Raw genomic sequence first — 17,104 nt, forward strand, 5'->3', positions numbered from 1 at the left:
TACGTAATTCCTCACCTCGGAATGCCAGAAAAGGATGCCATGCATCCTTTGCTTTCCCTCAGCTACCCCAAATTCTTTACAGATAGTAGCAAAAGCATTCTGTATCAATTTGCCAAATTGGAAAGAGAAATGTTTGTAACATTCGCATTGTAGCATTCACAAAGGAAAAAAGCCTCCTGCAAAGTGCTGCTGGAAGCAAGGAACTGAAAGAGAAAGTGAACAGGCAGGCAGGCACATTCTATCTATATATCTATCTACCTGTAGCAAAAAACATGGGCATAGTCTACCAAAAATAATTTTTAAAAATTAAGAAGAGGAAGCTGCCTGGTGCAAGAGAGAGGCTTGTTCCGTTCTTTGCCCTCCCTCTGACCTGCCCTGAATTGACCCTTCGTCCTGCTCCTTCCTTCTCCTCCTCCTGCTCCGTTACAGATTGCCCTCCATGGCCCCCTTCTTCCCTCCCAGCTCCTTCATCCTCCTCCTCCTCCTCCATCACTCTTGGCACCCTATCTCCATTTCCCCCCTCTGCCCTCCCTCTGAGTGCCCTTTGCATCCCGTCAATCACCCCGAATGCCCTTTGCATCCTGTCACCCTGATTGCCCTTTTTTGCATCCTTCCTCTGGCTCCTTCCTCCTCCTCCTTCTCCCCGATGTAGGGGAGGGAATGTTTTGCCCACTGCCCTCCCTCTGACCTAAATCCCTCCCCTGAACTTGCCCCGATTATGATCGGGGGCAAGTTCATATTCGCCGAACCCGGGCTTTTTCAAAAGATACAGCTTTTACCCCGATTCCAAATGACCCGTGCTAAGGGCATTTGCCCCCCAAAAGTTGTGCAAGCCTCTGATTCGCTTGTGGGAGATTTAGGGCAAATATGAACTTCACGTGCATAATTCAGTTCCTGATCCGGGGTAAAAGGTAGACTGTATGGCCCCTTTGTCTCTAGAATTCCTGGTCATCATTTTGTCTCTCTTTTTTTTAGACAATCCAAAATGAATCACAGTATTAAAGACATTATCTGTTTATTTAATTTTAGTGCACCCCTCAAAATGAGTAGAGTTCCAAGAGAAGTGGTTGCTTCTGTACTGGATAATACCACATCACACAAGGTGGCAATGTATCCGTGTATAAAACCCCTGAATCTTTACCTTTTCATAATTGTGGCTCCTCCTGCTGTCTCATCTGTTACTTCTATGTCTTCTTCTGTTTCCTCCTCATTTTGTTCTTGAATTTTGCCTTCTTTGTCACTTACCTAAAAAGTTACCATAGTTCAATAACCACATTATAACCTCTTTTTTGTAATGGGAATACAAGATATATTATGACTGCTAAGCACAAGTGGGAAATTTCCAGGCTGAAAACCAAGTTGCCAGCTGCATTTCTTTATGAGGTCAACCGGGATTACTTAAATATGGCCAACCTTAATTGTACATTACAAGATCCAGGCTTCTTCAAGACACCATGCATAATATTGTTTTCATCTAGATTTCCTTGTTTTCATCTAGATTTCTGTAAACCAACTGTCCCATGAATGTGGACAGAATCCAACAATAATAAGTTTTCTAAAGCAGAAACTGGACAGAAAGAAAGGATAAGGATACCAACCATGAGATAGGTTTTAGGCACAAGTCCTCTCTCTCCTTTGGAATTCTGACCCAACCACCAACCATCAGATTTTTTCTCAAGTATGAGAAGAACTTCACCTTTCTTCAATATTGGAAAGAAAAAATGAAAAACAAAGAAAACTATATTAATATTGCAGTGTTTAAAGAGACTTTCTGCTGAGTATGTATGTGCCTTAAAGTTGTCTGTCAACTTATGGTGACCCCACAAATTTTACAGGTTTTTTTTAGGCAAGACATGCTCAGAATTAGACAATTACAATTAAATTAGGTTGGATAATACTGAAAGATTAGGTCCTTCTGTAATGAAAAATATGTAAGAAGATTTCTAGTAAGATGCAGGTAACATTGTAAATTTTGATAGAAAGATGATGCAGAAATAATTTTAGCAGGGATTTATACTTAGGTTGAATAATTAATAAAGGGAAGGATGGAAGTAAGGTTATTTTTTAAAGAAATATACTGTACTCTAAACAGTGTAATGACAGATGGATGATTTATGCTGGGTTTAGAATATTAATAAAAAAATTAAATGAGTGGAAACAAATGTTTGGACAGATCTCAAACTTTGACCTGATGTTTCACAAACAATAACCTAAATATGTGTTCCATTTAACTTAATACTTACTATTAATTTTTTTAAAACAACACTTCAAAATGCATCATCACATGTATAAAATCCTGATGTTGCATTCTGCTTCTTTCCTATTTCTAGAGAGACAAACTGGAAAAACAGAACCTGATAAGACTTAGGCAGGGGATAGCCCAGCCTTCATTCTCAATGTTTGTATTAAATGTATAAGAACAAAATAGATGTGCAGCAATTAGAAAAGCGAAAGAAGGAAAAAAATTGGATAAAAACTCTTCACCAGCTACTCAAAAACAGCAGGGTCATAAGAACATATTTAGTATATCTTTCTATTCCCATCCTCACTTTTGCCTCTCCATGGCAGCAATTTACTTACAATTTACTTAGATACCGAATGAACAGGCAAGATATGACAGGCCAACCCCATCATATTCTGCCTGTGAATCCAGCCCATTCCTGCCACCACCTCTACCTGTTTCAGCATGGTGACAGGTAGATATCGAGATGCCCATCCACTGTCACACAGTGGAGCTGTTGCTACCACTGCAGCCTCACCTATCATGACTACGAACATTTTACCTGCAGGCCCCGCTGCGGCCGTATGGGCAGGAAAGGGATGCCTGGCTTCACCCACATGGCCAGGCACCCACATCTGACATCACTGGCCATGACTGACATCTGCAAGTAGAACTTTGGCAGCAGCAGCATGTAATGGAGCATGAAGCAAACCTCACCAAGGGCAGGTTGGGGCAAGCCAAATCTGCAAGCTTGCCCTGCCCTGCTCTGCCCCAACCTGGGGCTGTTAGTCTGCATCATCTAAACAGGACTACACCAGGCCAGGGGAACAGAGGCATTTGGGCCCATGCGTCAAACCCCTTAGATGAGGAGAGAGTGCCATTTGATAAAATAATGTTTTGGGGTAAAACTTTATCCACATCCATAACTATGCATTCACACATTTTATTAACCATTCCATATGAGAGGTTTTTGGAACAGTGTAGAGCAGACCAAATTATATATAAATAACTAAAAAGATATGTATTTTTTTTAAAAAAAAAGAACCCTGTGGTTAGAAATTATCAGTCATGACAATAACACTATGTAAGCCTGTCTGCACTGACAATCGCTCCAGGGGTTACACTGCTGAGAGTGATGATAGCAGTAATGGCAATCTGTTCCTATTAAACAATACACCAGAAAACAAATATTCTGGATTGTGAACAACCGTTGCGTCTAGGCAGCATCAGCTAAATAGACACATCCCACCAATGTAGCAGCAGAGATCAAGTTTGCTATTCTAGCAACAATCTGGTTGCAAGATAAGTGCAGTAGCATAAAAAAATGTTGCTGCACACTTCAGGAGGATATTAGGGTGGACTACAGACAACTGACATATGCAATGTTTGCACTAGTTTCACAACAGCAAATTGATGCCACACAGCCACAGTATTTGGTATAGTGCACCCATTTTCTAAATCTAAATCTAAACATGTAGCATTTTACTTACTTTAAACATAAGATCCCCTTCTTGCTGTGCTGCAAAATCACCAAGAGTGATAAAATGAACAGCTGAATCATCTCCAAGTTTGTCTTCATCACTGTCATCATGGTCATCATCTTCATCCTCATTCTCACTTTCCTCATCCTCTTCTTCATCTTGTGTACTTTCATCTTCTTCTTCATCATCACTACCATTATCATCATCTTCTTCAATCTGCTCATTTACCAGCTTAGTCTTTGGGCTGTCTCTCCTTTTCTCATCACAAAGAAAGAAAGGGAAAAAACCAAAACAAGCCATGGCTCTTTAACAATTGTTTATTTGATGCAGTCAATACCTAGAGGTCTTTTCCCTCAATAATTTATTGGGAGTGGTTCATCAAAGAACCAGGTGTTTCTTTGATTTTCCAATTTCATATTTTGATTGCATTTAGTCATCTAAGCTACCATAGCTCTTAAATCAAGTCTAAAGTACTATTGGAAACAAAGGATTAGTGCCATATTACTATGTATCTCTTATAAGAAAGCTTTATATTGGTTCTAAAAAAAGATACCATGCTCAGATTGGAGCAAACCTGTAATTGTCCAATTCTGGCTAATAAATGCAATAAGTTTAGGATGTACTTCCATGCATACTTCATTAGCAGTAAAGCTCATGTGATTCAATGGGACTTACTGTATGTCTGATTAAATATTGTTAATATACTTACACATTGGAGCCCTTAATCACATTTTCACAGCTAAGGATTGCAGTAAGTTTCTCTAGCTGCTGAGAAAGTTTTAGCAACTCTTGTTCTTCTTCTTCTTTTCTCTGATAATAATTTCCCACAGGTGCAGGTTCATCTGACTATGAGATAACAATACAATAAATTGCTGAAAATATCCCATGTTCATGGGATCTGAACTCAGTTTAATTTAGTATAGCCTTGTATTATCACATTCCAAGGAAAGTCATCGTAATGGCATGCAAATACTCAGATTATTATCTACTGAAAAAGAAACCTACTCTTTCTCTTTGAGATATGCTTAACAATATTGGATCATTAGTATGCAAAGGGATACTTTGCTCCTGCATACTATTTATTGTATTTTTATATTGTTTTATTATTTTGATTGATTAATGATGGATTTTAATGATATATAGTAGTATACGATTTTTTTTTATGAAGGACTTTAGCTGTTAATTTTGATTTTTAAACTCTGATTTTTATTGTATTATATTTATAACCTGTATCGTATTGTATCTTATTCTGTTTGTAAACCGCCGTGATCATAGGAACGGCGGTATATAAATAAAATTTCAATCAATCAAAAAAAAATAATCTTGTAGCACCTTTGAGACTAAGGGGCAAAACAGATCGCCCTTGAAAGAACCGAGTCAGGGCCACTGCAACCACACACCTTGGCCCCAATCCACCTTTCTGCCAGCCCTAAAAGAAGCGGCAAAATGCTGCTCCTTTCTGTGCCAGCAAAATGCTGGCTTTTCCCACCCTGCTGCAGCTTTATGACACTCCTATGGCCGCACCACCCGAGTGCCTTGAATCCGGCTGCCGGACAGGCAACTGGGCGGTGTGAACCCAGCTTCTGAGTGTCTTGGGAGCATGCGGCATGTGTATGACATGGCTCCAAGCCAGCTGGAAGCCAGCTTTTCATGCTGGTCTGTACTGGCCCTAACTGAAAGAGAGAAGTTGGTAGCATGAGCTTTCACAGACTTGAGTCTACTTCCTCAGATGCATCTGACTTAAGCTAGACTCAACTTGCTAAACATTCATCTGAGGCTAAAGTCCATGAAAACTTATGCTACCAACTTCTCTCGTTCAGTTCAGCTGAATTCTACCAGTACCGGATAAGTAGCTTTCAAAGCTGCATACACTCATTTTGGGACATAAACCCAGAGGATTATATATAGAGTGAACTGGACAAGATAAAAGTTGCAATATTATGATCCAGCCAAGAGATACAGTCGGCCTTTCTTATACACAGATTTTTTAAACACAGATTCAAGCATCCACGGTTTGAAAATGTTCAAAAAAAGTATAAATTTCAAATATCAAACCTTGATTTTCCATTTTTTATAAGGGACACCATTTTGCTGTGTCATTATATTTAATGGGACTTGTGCATTCACGGATTTTGTTATCCACGGGGGATCTTGGATCCAAACCCCAGTGTATAACAAGGGTCCACTGTATTTCTTTTTAACTTTCTCTTCAATTTCTTTTGTAGGAAAAAGAAAGGAGTGCATCTAAAACACTTACCTTCTTCAGGTTCTGAAGAGCAAAGGCATTTTCATCTACAGATTTCTTCAACTCCAAACATCTACAACAAAAGAAAAGGTTGCATTTCATATATAGCGTATACAACCACAACAAAAGCTCTCAAGGCCAAAATTTTGCTTTGTGTTTAACTTTTATCAGAACCGCCATACAATTTTCAACTTTAATAACAATAATAATAATAATAATAAATTTTATTTGTATACCGCTTTTCCACAGATCAAAGCAGTTTACAGCCGTAGAAAACCATTACAACCATTAAAAAGTTATAAAACATCTCTAGATAAAAACCAATTATAAAAAATTTAAAACCCAGTCATACAGCATGGTAAGGCAGGGAATCAATGGCATCAACATACACAATTTCATTTATCGGGGGGAAGGCATGACAAAAAAGTAAGGTTTTAAGCCTTTTTTTAAATGTTTCTAGGGGGGTCATCAAACGGAGCTCCTCAGGAAGACTATTCCAGATTCGCGGGACCATCACTGAAAAGGCCATCTGGGATGTAGAAACATATTTGGAAGGTGGAATTTCCATAAGATTCTTCCCGGATGTTCTGAGTGTGCGGGGTGGGTTATATGGGGAGATGCAGTCCCTCAAGTAACTCGGGTCCAAGCCATGTAGGGCTTTATAGGTAATAACCAACACCTTGTATTGTGCCCAGAAGCGAATAGGCAGCCAGTGAAGATCTTTCAGCTTAGGTGTTATATGGTCAAACCTGGATGCGCCGGTGACCAGTCTGGTTGCCATGTTTTGTACTAACTGAAGCTTCCGGGCTTGGTACAAGGGTAGCCCCATGTAGAGCGCATTACAGAAATCTAATCGAGAGGTTACCAGAGCATGTACCACAGTTTCAAGGTCCCTTTGGCCCAGGTAGGGTCGCAGTTGGCATATCAACCGAAGTTGATAGCAAGCACTTCTGACCGTCACATCTACTTGAGATGTCAACTGCAGGGATGAGTCCAGAAGTACTCCTAAACTGCGAACTTCGTCCTTCAGGAGAAGTGTGACCCCATCCAGGACAGGTGGATAAATTTCCTTCCCCGGGCCTGGGGAACCTATCACCAGTACTTCCATTTTCTCTGGATTCAGACTGAGTTTGTTTTCCCTCATCCAGCCCATTACTGATTCCAGGCAGGCATTCAGAGGAGAGACGCCATCCTTAGTCGGAGACACAGAGAAACATATTTGGGTGTCATCAGCGTACTGATAACACCGCGCCCCGCGTCTCCGGATGATCTGTCCCAGCAGTTTCATGTAAATGTTGAACAAAGTGGGGGACAAAATAGCTCCCTGAGGGACACCAGATGTCAGTTCCCTCTTAGAGGAGCAAGTGTCCCCCAACTGCACCATCTGGAATCTGCCCGAGAGATAAGATCGGGACCACTGGAGTGCAGTGCCCCCGTTACTCAATTCCCTCAGGCGTTCCAGAAGGATATCATGGTCTATGGTATCGAAAGCCGCTAAGATGTCCAAAAGCACCAACCAGGTCACACTTCCCCTGTTGATGCCTAGACGGAGATCATCAACTAAGGCAACCATGGCAGTCTCAACTCCATATCCCGCTCTGAAGCCAGTTTGAAATGAAGAAATGACACTATAGTACTTTAATGGACTCTCCTGGCTAGGGAACAGCAGTGAGTATACTCAGTTCCTGAGTATCAAAGCATGTCAAAGCAACATCTAAAGATATTAAACCCACTCGAGCCCAGCCTGATCAATATAAATTGTGCATGAGTATATATGCTACCTTTCCAAATTTAACACCATAGGGGCTATCATCTGAAAAACAGAGAGAAAAGAAAGAGAGGGGGAGAGAGAGAGTGTGTGTGTGTACTTTGTTCTACACACCCCGCTGGAACATTCTTTATTCTTTATTATACTGTTATTCTTTAACAAATAAAATCATTATGCACTATCTCTAAGAAGAAGAATTTTATCTAGATACACTAGGTTTCTTTACAGTTATTTGAGAACAAATCTCGTCACTCCTCTAACACAATAGCTTTGCCTCAAGTGTTTACATTCATTTATATCTTTCAGCAAATAACATTTATCACACATATCAAATGCAAGCTGTATGTCTGGAAGTAACTCCTGCAGATATCAATGCAATTTCCTTCCAAGTAACTATGCTTAGGGTTATACATGAGAATACTTTTAGAGGACCATCCAATCTGAATACTTTTAGATTACCATCCAAACTAATAACAATGAATAAATTATATGAAGTCGAAGGCTTTCATGGCCAGCATCCATAATTTTTGTGGGTTTTTCAGGCTATATGGCCATATTCTAGACGAGTTTCTTCCTGACGTTTCGCCAGCACCTGTGGCTGGCATCTTCTAAAATGCCAACCACAGATGCTGGCGAAACGTCAGGAAGAAGCTCTTCTAGAACATGGCCACATAGCCCAAAAAACCCACAAAAAACAAAAAAATATATTTTTGTGATTCTGACATGTAATACATTTGCATTGCTACTAACAAAAGGCATTTCTAACATATATACGCTACCTCTGGTGAAGGCTTTTCCTTTTTTCAGAGTCTTGGGTCCCTGGTTCTTTGCTTTCTTGAAGCAAAGCACTCACCTAAAATATTTTAAGAACAAGATGCATTTTGTCAGAGAAAAACATCTATACAGCCTCACATATGTAAAACTTAATGAGCAAAAACTTCCAGAGGAGCTGGTCTTGGTTTAGACTTGCCACAAGTATAATAATAATAAATAATAAATTTTATCTCTACCCCGCCCTTCCATAAATATGATCAGGGCGGCTTACAAAAATTTTTAAAAACATTCCAATACAGGATAAAAATACAATATAACAGTTAAAAACATTACTACAGAAACGGGAACAGGAAAACAATAAAATATACATGTCAAGGGCAAGGAAAAAAGAGAAGAAATTTACAACGGTCCGGGGTCGAAAGGGAAAAGGAGGGCAGGAAAATAGACAGACAATCTAAGGTGGGAAGGCCAGCCGGAATAGATATGTTTTCAGCTATTTCTTAAAGACAGCTAATGAGGCGGCGAAGCGAAGCTCTACAGGGAGCTTATTCCAGAGTGAAGGGGCAGCAGTAGTAAAAGCCCTCTGTGAGGTCCGTATCAAGTTGGACCTAGGAACCTCCAACAATTTGGTCCCGGAAGTTCTGAGTGTGCGAGGCGGATTATATAGGGAGAGGCGGTCCTCCAAGTACCCTGGGCCCAAGCCATTTAGGGCTTTATAGGTCAAAACCAACACCTTGTATTGAGCTTGGAAGCAAATAGGCAGCCAATGAAGGTCTTTTAAAATAGGTGTTATATGGTCCGACCTGGAACTACCAGCGACCAGTCTGGCTGCCATGTTCTGCACCAGTTGCAGCTTCCGGGTTTGGTACAAGGGTTGCCCCATGTAGAGCGCATTGCAGAAATCTAATCGAGAGGTTACCAAAGCATGTACAACAGATTCAAGGTCCTTTCGGTCCAGGTAGGGACGCAGCTGGCGTATCAGCCGTAGCTGATAACAAGCACTCCTGACCGTCGCATCCACCTGAGAAGTTAGCTGGAGCGACGAGTCAAGGAGTACTCCCAAGCTGCGCACCAAGTCCTTCAGGGGGAGCGTGACCCCATTCAGGACCGGGTGACAGATCTCACCACCCGAAACCAGGGAACCTATCACCAGTACTTCCGTTTTCCCTGGATTCACACTGAGTTTGTTCTCCCTCATCCAGCCCATTACCGACGCCAAGCAGGCATCTAGAGGAGAGATGCCATCCTTAGTTACTGCATCAGTCGGAGACATAGAGAAAATTATCTGGGTGTCATCAGCGTACTGATAACACCGCGCCCCATGTCTCCGGATGATCTCTCCCAGCGGCTTCATGTAAATGTTAAATAGCATAGGAGACAAAATCGCTCCCTGAGGGACACCAGATGTCAGGGCCCTCCTATCGGAGCGACAGTCCCCCAGCTCCACCATCTGGGATCTGCCCGAGAGGTAGGAACGGAACCACTGCAAAGCAGTGCCCCCAATTCCCAACTCCCTCAGGCGTCCCAGAAGGATACCATGGTCGATGGTATCGAAGGCCGCTGAGATGTCCAAGAGCACTAACAGGGACACGCTCCCCCTGTCCATGCCCAGACGGAGGTCATCAACTAAGGCGACCATGGCAGTCTCAACTCCATAGCCCGCCCGGAAGCCGGTTTGAAATGGGTCCAGAAAATCGGTGTCATCCAAGATCGACTGAAGCTGGAAAGCGACTGCTCTCTCGATCACCTTCCCCAAAAACGGCAGCAGCGAGATGGGTCTATAGTTATTATGAAGCAGGGGGTCTATGGAGGGCTTCTTTAGCAGGGGTTTAACCACTGCTAATTTTAATTTAGCTGGAAACTGACCCTCACTTAGAGATGTGTTGATTATGCGGTGTAACATAAGTCGCACCACATCTCCCCCCTGAGCTGTCAGCCATGAGGGACAGGGATCAAGAGAGCAAGTCGTCCTCCTAACACTTCGGAGGATCTTGTCCACTTCATCGGTACTAACAAACTCAAAGTGATCCAGTATAACAGGGACCACGGACGCTTCGGACACCTCTCCTGTATGATCTGCATAAATACTGGCGTCGAGATCAGCCCTTATCCGAGAGATTTTATCCGCAAAGAAGTTGTTAAAATCGTCGCTGCAGGCTTTAGATGACTCCAAAATAGGGCTCAGGGTGGGAGGAAGCCGAGTTAGCTCCCTCACAACCCTGAACAGCTCTGCCGGACGCGACTCTGCGGACGCAATACGTGCAGCATAGAAGGAATTCTTTGCTGCACGTATTGCCACTCCATAAGCTTTTAAATGAGAGCGAAGGAGTGTCCTGTCAGACAAGCGCTGATGTCTTCGCCATTTATGCTCTAGTCGTTGCGCGACCCGCTTCCTTTCCCTGAGATCTTCCGTATACTAGGGTTGTTTTTTGGAAGCAGGCCGGAAAGGACGCTTGGGAGCGATACTGTGTATAGCCCTAGAGAGAGTAATATCCCAGGTGTCTGTTAGGGCATCAACAGAATCGCCGTCAGAACCAGTTGTATACCCCTCTAGGGCTTCTTGAAACCTTATGGGTTCCATCAGCCTTCGAGGGTGGACCATCCTAATAGGTCCACCACCCCCAGGGGGGTTAATGGTAGAAGCCTTGATTCTAGCCTCAACCAGGAAATGATCCGTCCATGACAAGGGAGAGACACTAGAGATCTCTACCCACGGAACCTCCATATCCGTACTAAAGATCACATCAAGAGTATTACCAGCACAATGTGTTGGCCCTGAAACTAATTGAGACAGGCCCATGGCTGTCATGGTAGTCATGAACTCCCGAGCTGCACCTGTTGGAATATCACTGGCCTCGAAAGGGATGTTGAGGTCCCCCATGACAAGAAGCCTAGGGGACTCCAACACCAGTTCTGAGACCAGCTGTGTCAGCTCGGCCAGGGAGTCTGTTAGCGCACGGGGTGGCCGGTAGACCAACAGAATCCCTAGACTGTCTCTAGCCTTCAGGGACAGGTAAATACATTCGATGTGATCTGTATGAGCATTCCCGTTGTGGATTACAGTCATGCATTAGTGTACACACATATAAGCTGTATCATGTATTAGTATTCAGTGTATGTCAATATACCAGATCCCATCTGACCTTGGAAGACAAATAGGGTCAGCCCTGGTCAGTACTTGGGTGGTAGAGCACCAATGAATATCAAATGTTGTAGGCGATATTTCAGAGGAATAAATGGGCGAAACTAACTCTAATATTCCTTGCCTAAGAAAACCCTATGAAATTCATGGAGTCACCATAGGTCAACAGGCAACATGAAGGCACATGCACACACACAAGGTCATCACATTGCTAGTTTCCTCTCTCAGCCACCAGTATTCAATATCACAGATCAGAGAAATCATTAACAGTAAAATCTTGTATGTATCTGCCTAGAAGCCAAATCCACTAAGTTCATTTGGACTTATCCTCAGGTATAGATTGCAGTCCAAATCTACAACATTCACTCTTACCTCATAATAAGTCACAGTAAATTCAGAGGAACTTCACAGTACACATGCATTAGATTGTATTGTAAGTGATGATTCAAAATCAGACAGCAATTTAACTAATACAGCCACCACGTCTTTAAGCAGGTGAAAGAAATGACTCACAAAAATCCAGCCTATGCCCAGTACAATATAATGCTGTATATTCATGTAATTTTATCCCAAATGCATAGATTTTTTTTCTGTTCCTGGGACTATTTTTTTTTAAACTGATGCTTTGCAAAACTCTTTAGGAAGCTGTTTGCACCTAGCAAGCACTAAAGAACGGCATAAAAAGCTCACACCAGCTCAGAAGTAAATTTCATTGCATTCAGAGTAAGTCCCAAGCAAGTGGATATATGAATGTAACCTAAATATTTCAAATCTATATATGTGCATGTAAGTATGAATAAAAACCAAAGCCATATTAATATAAAGTTTGACTTCATCAGGGTCTGCACATACCTCTCCCCTATGAAACACCCGATTTTCATGAATGCTCTAGTGTTAATTCTTATTGTGATACCATATAACAGAACATTCTTGTTGTCGTGTGTCTTCACGTTGTGTCTGACTTACGGACACTAAGACAAACTTATCAAAGGGTTTTCTTGGCAAGATTTATTCAAAAGGAGTTGCCTTTGCCATTCTCTGAGACTAAGAGAGTTTGACTTGCCCAGGGTCACCCAGTGGGTTTCTAGATCAAGAGAAGTAATAATGCCACTATATTCTGCTCTGGTCAGGCCCCACCTGGAATATTGTGTCCAGTTCTGGGCACCACAATTTAAAAAGGATGTTGAGAAACTGGAGCGTGTCCAAAGGAGGGCGACTAAAATGGTGAAAGATCTGGAAACCATGTCCTATGAGGAACATCTTAAGGAGCTGGGGATATTTAGCCTGGAGAAAAGAAGGTTAAGAGGTGATATGATAGCCCTGTTTAAATATTTGAAAGGATGTCATATTGAGGAGGGAGCAAGCTTGTTTTCTGCTGCTCCAGAGAACAGGACCCGGAACAATGGATGCAAGCTACAGGAAAAGAGATTCCACCTCAACATTAGGAGGAACTAACTGACAGTAAGGGCTGTTCGATAGTGGAACACACTTCCTCGGAGTGTAGTGGAGTCTACTTCCTTGGAGGTCTTTAAGCAGAGGCTAGATGGCCATTCGTCGGGGATGCTTTGATTTGGATTTCCTGCATGGCAGGGGGTTGGACTGGATGGCCCGTGCGGTCTCTTCCAACTCTATGATTCTATGACTGAACAGGGATCTGAACCCTGATCTCCAGGGTCATAGTCCAATGCTCAAACCATTACACTACACTGGCTCTCAACAGACCATTTGTTTCTTTCTTTGTTTGTTTGTTTCTTGCACTTACATCCACTTTTCACCCAAAATGGGATCCAAGGTAGCTAGTTATTTTGTTGCCAATGGACTCCTAAAATGAGAAACTGCTAGGAACAGCTAATCAGCTGCACTGGAGGAGATATCCACTATCAAGTCTCTGCTTTGCCTACATTGGTATGTATGTAAAGAGATCTTGTAGCACCTTTGAGACTAACTGAAAGAAATTGACGGTGTGAGCTTTCCAAGACTTAGAATCACAGAATCATGGAGTTGGAAAAGACTACAAGGACCATTCAGTCCAGTCCCCTGCCATGCAGGAACTCACAATCAAAGCAACCCCCAACAGATGGCCATCCAGCCTCTGTTTAAAGATATCCAAAGAAGAAAGAAAGAGTGTGTTTCGTTGTTGAACAGCTCTTACTGCCAGGAAGTTCCTCCCAATGTTTAGGTAGAATCTCTTTTCCTGTAGCTTGCATCTACTGATCAGGTCCTATTCTCTGGAGCAGCAGAAAACAAGTTTGCCCCATCCTCAATATGACATTCCTTCAAATATTTAAACAAGGCTATCATATCATCTCTTAACCTTCTCTTCTCCAGGCTAAACATACTCAGCTCCCTAAGTCATTCCTCATAGGACATAGTTTCCAGACCCTTCACCATTTTGGTTGTACTTCTCTGGACACACTCCAGCTTCTTAACATCCTTTTTGAATTGTGGTGCCCAGAACTGGGCACAGTATTCCAGATGAAATGCATCTGAGGAAGTAGACTTAAGTCTACAAAAGCTCATGCTTCTAACTTCTTTCTTTCATTTAATCTCAAAGGTGCTACAAGATCTCTCTGCATACTGATTCTACAGACTAAGGGCCTGAACAGACAGGCCAAAATAAAGCTGCTTCAGGTCACTTTGGAGGTACGCTGTTTAAATGACACATGCATCTTAAGAGACCAGAGGCTGTGCCAAAGCTGTGCTCCAGTCCTTAGGACTGGAGCATGGCTTCGGCGTGGCTTCCAACCTCTTAAGATACATGCAGCATTTAAACAGCATACCTCCAAAGTGACCTGAAGCAGCTTTATTTTGGCCTGTCTGTTTGGTCCCTAACACAACTATATCTTTGAATTCTAGATTAGTACATGTTCATCAGCATGTCTTTATGCCAAAAAATAAATACCCATTTGTTGTTGCTGCTGTTGTGTGCCTTCAAATAGTTTCCAACTTATAGCAACCCTAAGTGAAGCTATCACAGAGATTTCTTGAAAAGTTTCTTCAGGGAGGGGGCCCCCGATTGTCATCCTCTGAGGCTGAGAGAGTGTGACTTGCCGAATGTCACCCAGTGGATTTGCATGGCCAAGCCAGGATATACCCCTTGTCAGCCAGTATATTTATTTGCAACATTAGCCTACTGCAGCCAAAACAACCAAGAGTCCTGTAAAAAACGAAAAAGATTTCTTACAACACACTTTTTCACGGGCTGTATATACCTCTGTGCCTCAGCTACTTCACCTTACTCAGAATCATGCATCTGACAAAGAAGTGGGTAGACTGTAGCTTACAAATCCTGAAACAAAAAAGCTGCATCTGTACTGCAGAAATAATGCAGTTTGACACAGGGTGGCCAGACATCCTCCTTGTCCTGAAGGAATTCCAAAACGTCCTCCATTTGGAACATGACTAAGAAGCATGCATTTTTAATTATATGAGTGTTTTAATATCTTCTTTGGTCACCTTACCTTCTTCTTGAATGTTCTACCTTTTAAAGCGCCTCATCCACCTTCGCAGTTAGGACATCTGGTTACTTCAAGTGCTGTAGCTCCATTCTATGGATTCCTGGGATTCGTAGTTTTGCATAGACTTTTAGCCTTCTCTGCCATAGTGTGCTTGTGCCTCACCAAACTACAAGTCCCAGGATTATGTAGGACAGAGCCACAGCAGTTAAAGTGGTGTCAAACTGCATTATTTCTACAGTGTAGATGCACCCTAAAGCTGAAACCCACAGGGTGACCTTAGGCAAGTCACACTCTTTCAGCCTCAGAAAGTGGCAATGGCAAGCCCCCTCTGAAGAAACTTGCCAAGAAAACTTTAATGATAGGTTTGCCTTAAGTCAGAGGCAAATTGAAAGCACAAAAAAACAACAAAGACTGCGTCCATACTGCAGAAATAAGTAACTTTTAACTGCCCTGGCTCAGTGCTATGGAATTCTGGGAATGTAGTTTGTTCGGCCACCAGAGCGCTCTTAAATGTTTCACAAAACTACAGTTCTCACAATTCCCTAGCACTGAGCCAGGGCAGTTAAAAGTAGAATCAAACCAGATTATTTCTGCTATGTGGAGGCAGGCTTAGGTCCAAAACACACTGGGGAAATAATCCAGTTTGAGACCGCTTTAACTGCCCTGGCTCAATGCTCAGGGGATTCTGGGAATTGTAGTTTTTGTGAGACATTTAGCCTTTTCTCTGTCAGAGAGAGAGAGCGCTGCGGTGCCACAACAAACTACAATTCCCAGGATTCCCTAGCACTGAGCCAGGGCAGTTAGAGAGGTCTCAAACTGGGTTATTTCTGCAGTGTGTTTTGGGACAGATAAGCCTCTTGTGTTGAGAGAGGCTGCATCCACACTGGTGCAATAACCCGGTTTGGCACCGCTTTAACTATGTCCTGGCTCTTTGCTATGGAATTCTGGGAGTTGGAGTTTGTTGTGGGCCCAGAGCGGAGCAAAACTCTGCTCTGGGCCCCACAACAAACTCCAACTCCCAGCATTCCATAGCAAAGAGCCAGGACACTTAAAGCGATGCCAAACCGGGTTATTGCACCAGTGTGGATGCAGCCCGAGATTCAAGAAGGCATTTGTCATCCTCATCCTCCTTCCCATCCTCCATGGCTCTCTTTCTCCGGGAAAGGAGCAGCAGGAAGGCGGGACACAACCTGCTCCCGTAGCTCTCGGCCCCGGCGCAGCACGCTCTGGAGCGGCCCCGTCCTGCCCCGGCGCCCGGCCATTGCTTCTGCTTTATTTGTTATCATCAGCTCTATTGGAAGGCCTGGCGCCTGGAGTAGGCCTCACTTGGTTGCCTAGGAAACCAGCGCTGAAGGCGTCATCCCCGCGCGCCGCGAGAAAGAAGTCATGGCTCACTAGGCCCACCCAAACACACACTGCAGAAAAATCACCCAGTTTGAGACCGCTTTAACTGCCCTGGCTCAATGCTGTGGAATTCTGGGAAATGTAGTTTATTGTGACACTGACCAGAGCTCCCTGACTGAAAAGGCTAAAGGTCTCACAAAACTACAATTCCCAGAATTTCATAGCATTGAGTAGCAAAAGTGGTGTCAAAGTGGATTATTTCTGCAGTGAGGATGCAGTCTTTGTTGTTGTTGTGTGCCTTCAAGTCACCTCCAATTCAGGGTGAACCTATCATTAAAGTTTCTTGGCCAGTTTCTTCAATGGCCAGTTTGCCATTGCCATCCTCTGAAGCTGAGAGAGTGTGACCCTGTGGGTTTCAATGGCCCAGTGAGAATTAGAACCCTGGTCTCCAGAGGTCTGAGTTAGGGTTGCCATAGGTCAGAAACCACTTGAAGAGACACAGCAACAGCAACAAAAGGAAGAATAGGAGGTGGGGGTGGAAGGTGATGCATTATTGTATGCCTGCCAGCATGAGGTGGCCTCCAACTTTTCCTCCACAGTGGGGAAAACTAAAATCCAGACCTGTTCCAAGGGGAAAGGGGAATAAAAGATAGTCAAGGGGTACTGCAAAG

At 43.0% G+C, this 17,104-nt stretch overlaps 1 protein-coding gene across 6 annotated transcripts in view; it reads right to left on the reverse strand.

The window, feature by feature from the left end:
- The window catches only part of LOC149310487 (nephrocystin-1-like), a 49,258-nt gene extending 32,852 nt beyond the window's left edge, over nucleotides 1–16,406 (reverse strand). For all 6 annotated transcript variants that reach the window (XR_016281671.1, XM_089529050.1, XM_089529049.1 and 3 more), the window contains exons 1-7: nucleotides 16,280–16,406; nucleotides 8,495–8,568; nucleotides 5,960–6,020; nucleotides 4,412–4,548; nucleotides 3,712–3,955; nucleotides 1,599–1,700; nucleotides 1,142–1,245 (exon numbers count right to left, since the gene is read on the reverse strand). Coding sequence is in view for 5 of the 6 variants with exons in the window: in XM_089529050.1 (XP_089385176.1) it covers nucleotides 1,142–1,245; nucleotides 1,599–1,700; nucleotides 3,712–3,955; nucleotides 4,412–4,548; nucleotides 5,960–6,020; nucleotides 8,495–8,568; nucleotides 16,280–16,375 (818 nt within the window). In the remaining variant the exon portion in view is untranslated. The remainder of the gene's footprint in view (nucleotides 1–1,141; nucleotides 1,246–1,598; nucleotides 1,701–3,711; nucleotides 3,956–4,411; nucleotides 4,549–5,959; nucleotides 6,021–8,494; nucleotides 8,569–16,279) is intronic.
- Nucleotides 16,407–17,104: the final 698 nt, after the last annotated feature.

This window comes from Sceloporus occidentalis, unplaced genomic scaffold, assembly GCF_023333645.1.
Source record: "Sceloporus occidentalis isolate IW3139 unplaced genomic scaffold, rSceOcc1.0.p SCAF_6, whole genome shotgun sequence".
NCBI classification, from domain to species: Eukaryota; Metazoa; Chordata; class Lepidosauria; order Squamata; family Phrynosomatidae; genus Sceloporus; species Sceloporus occidentalis.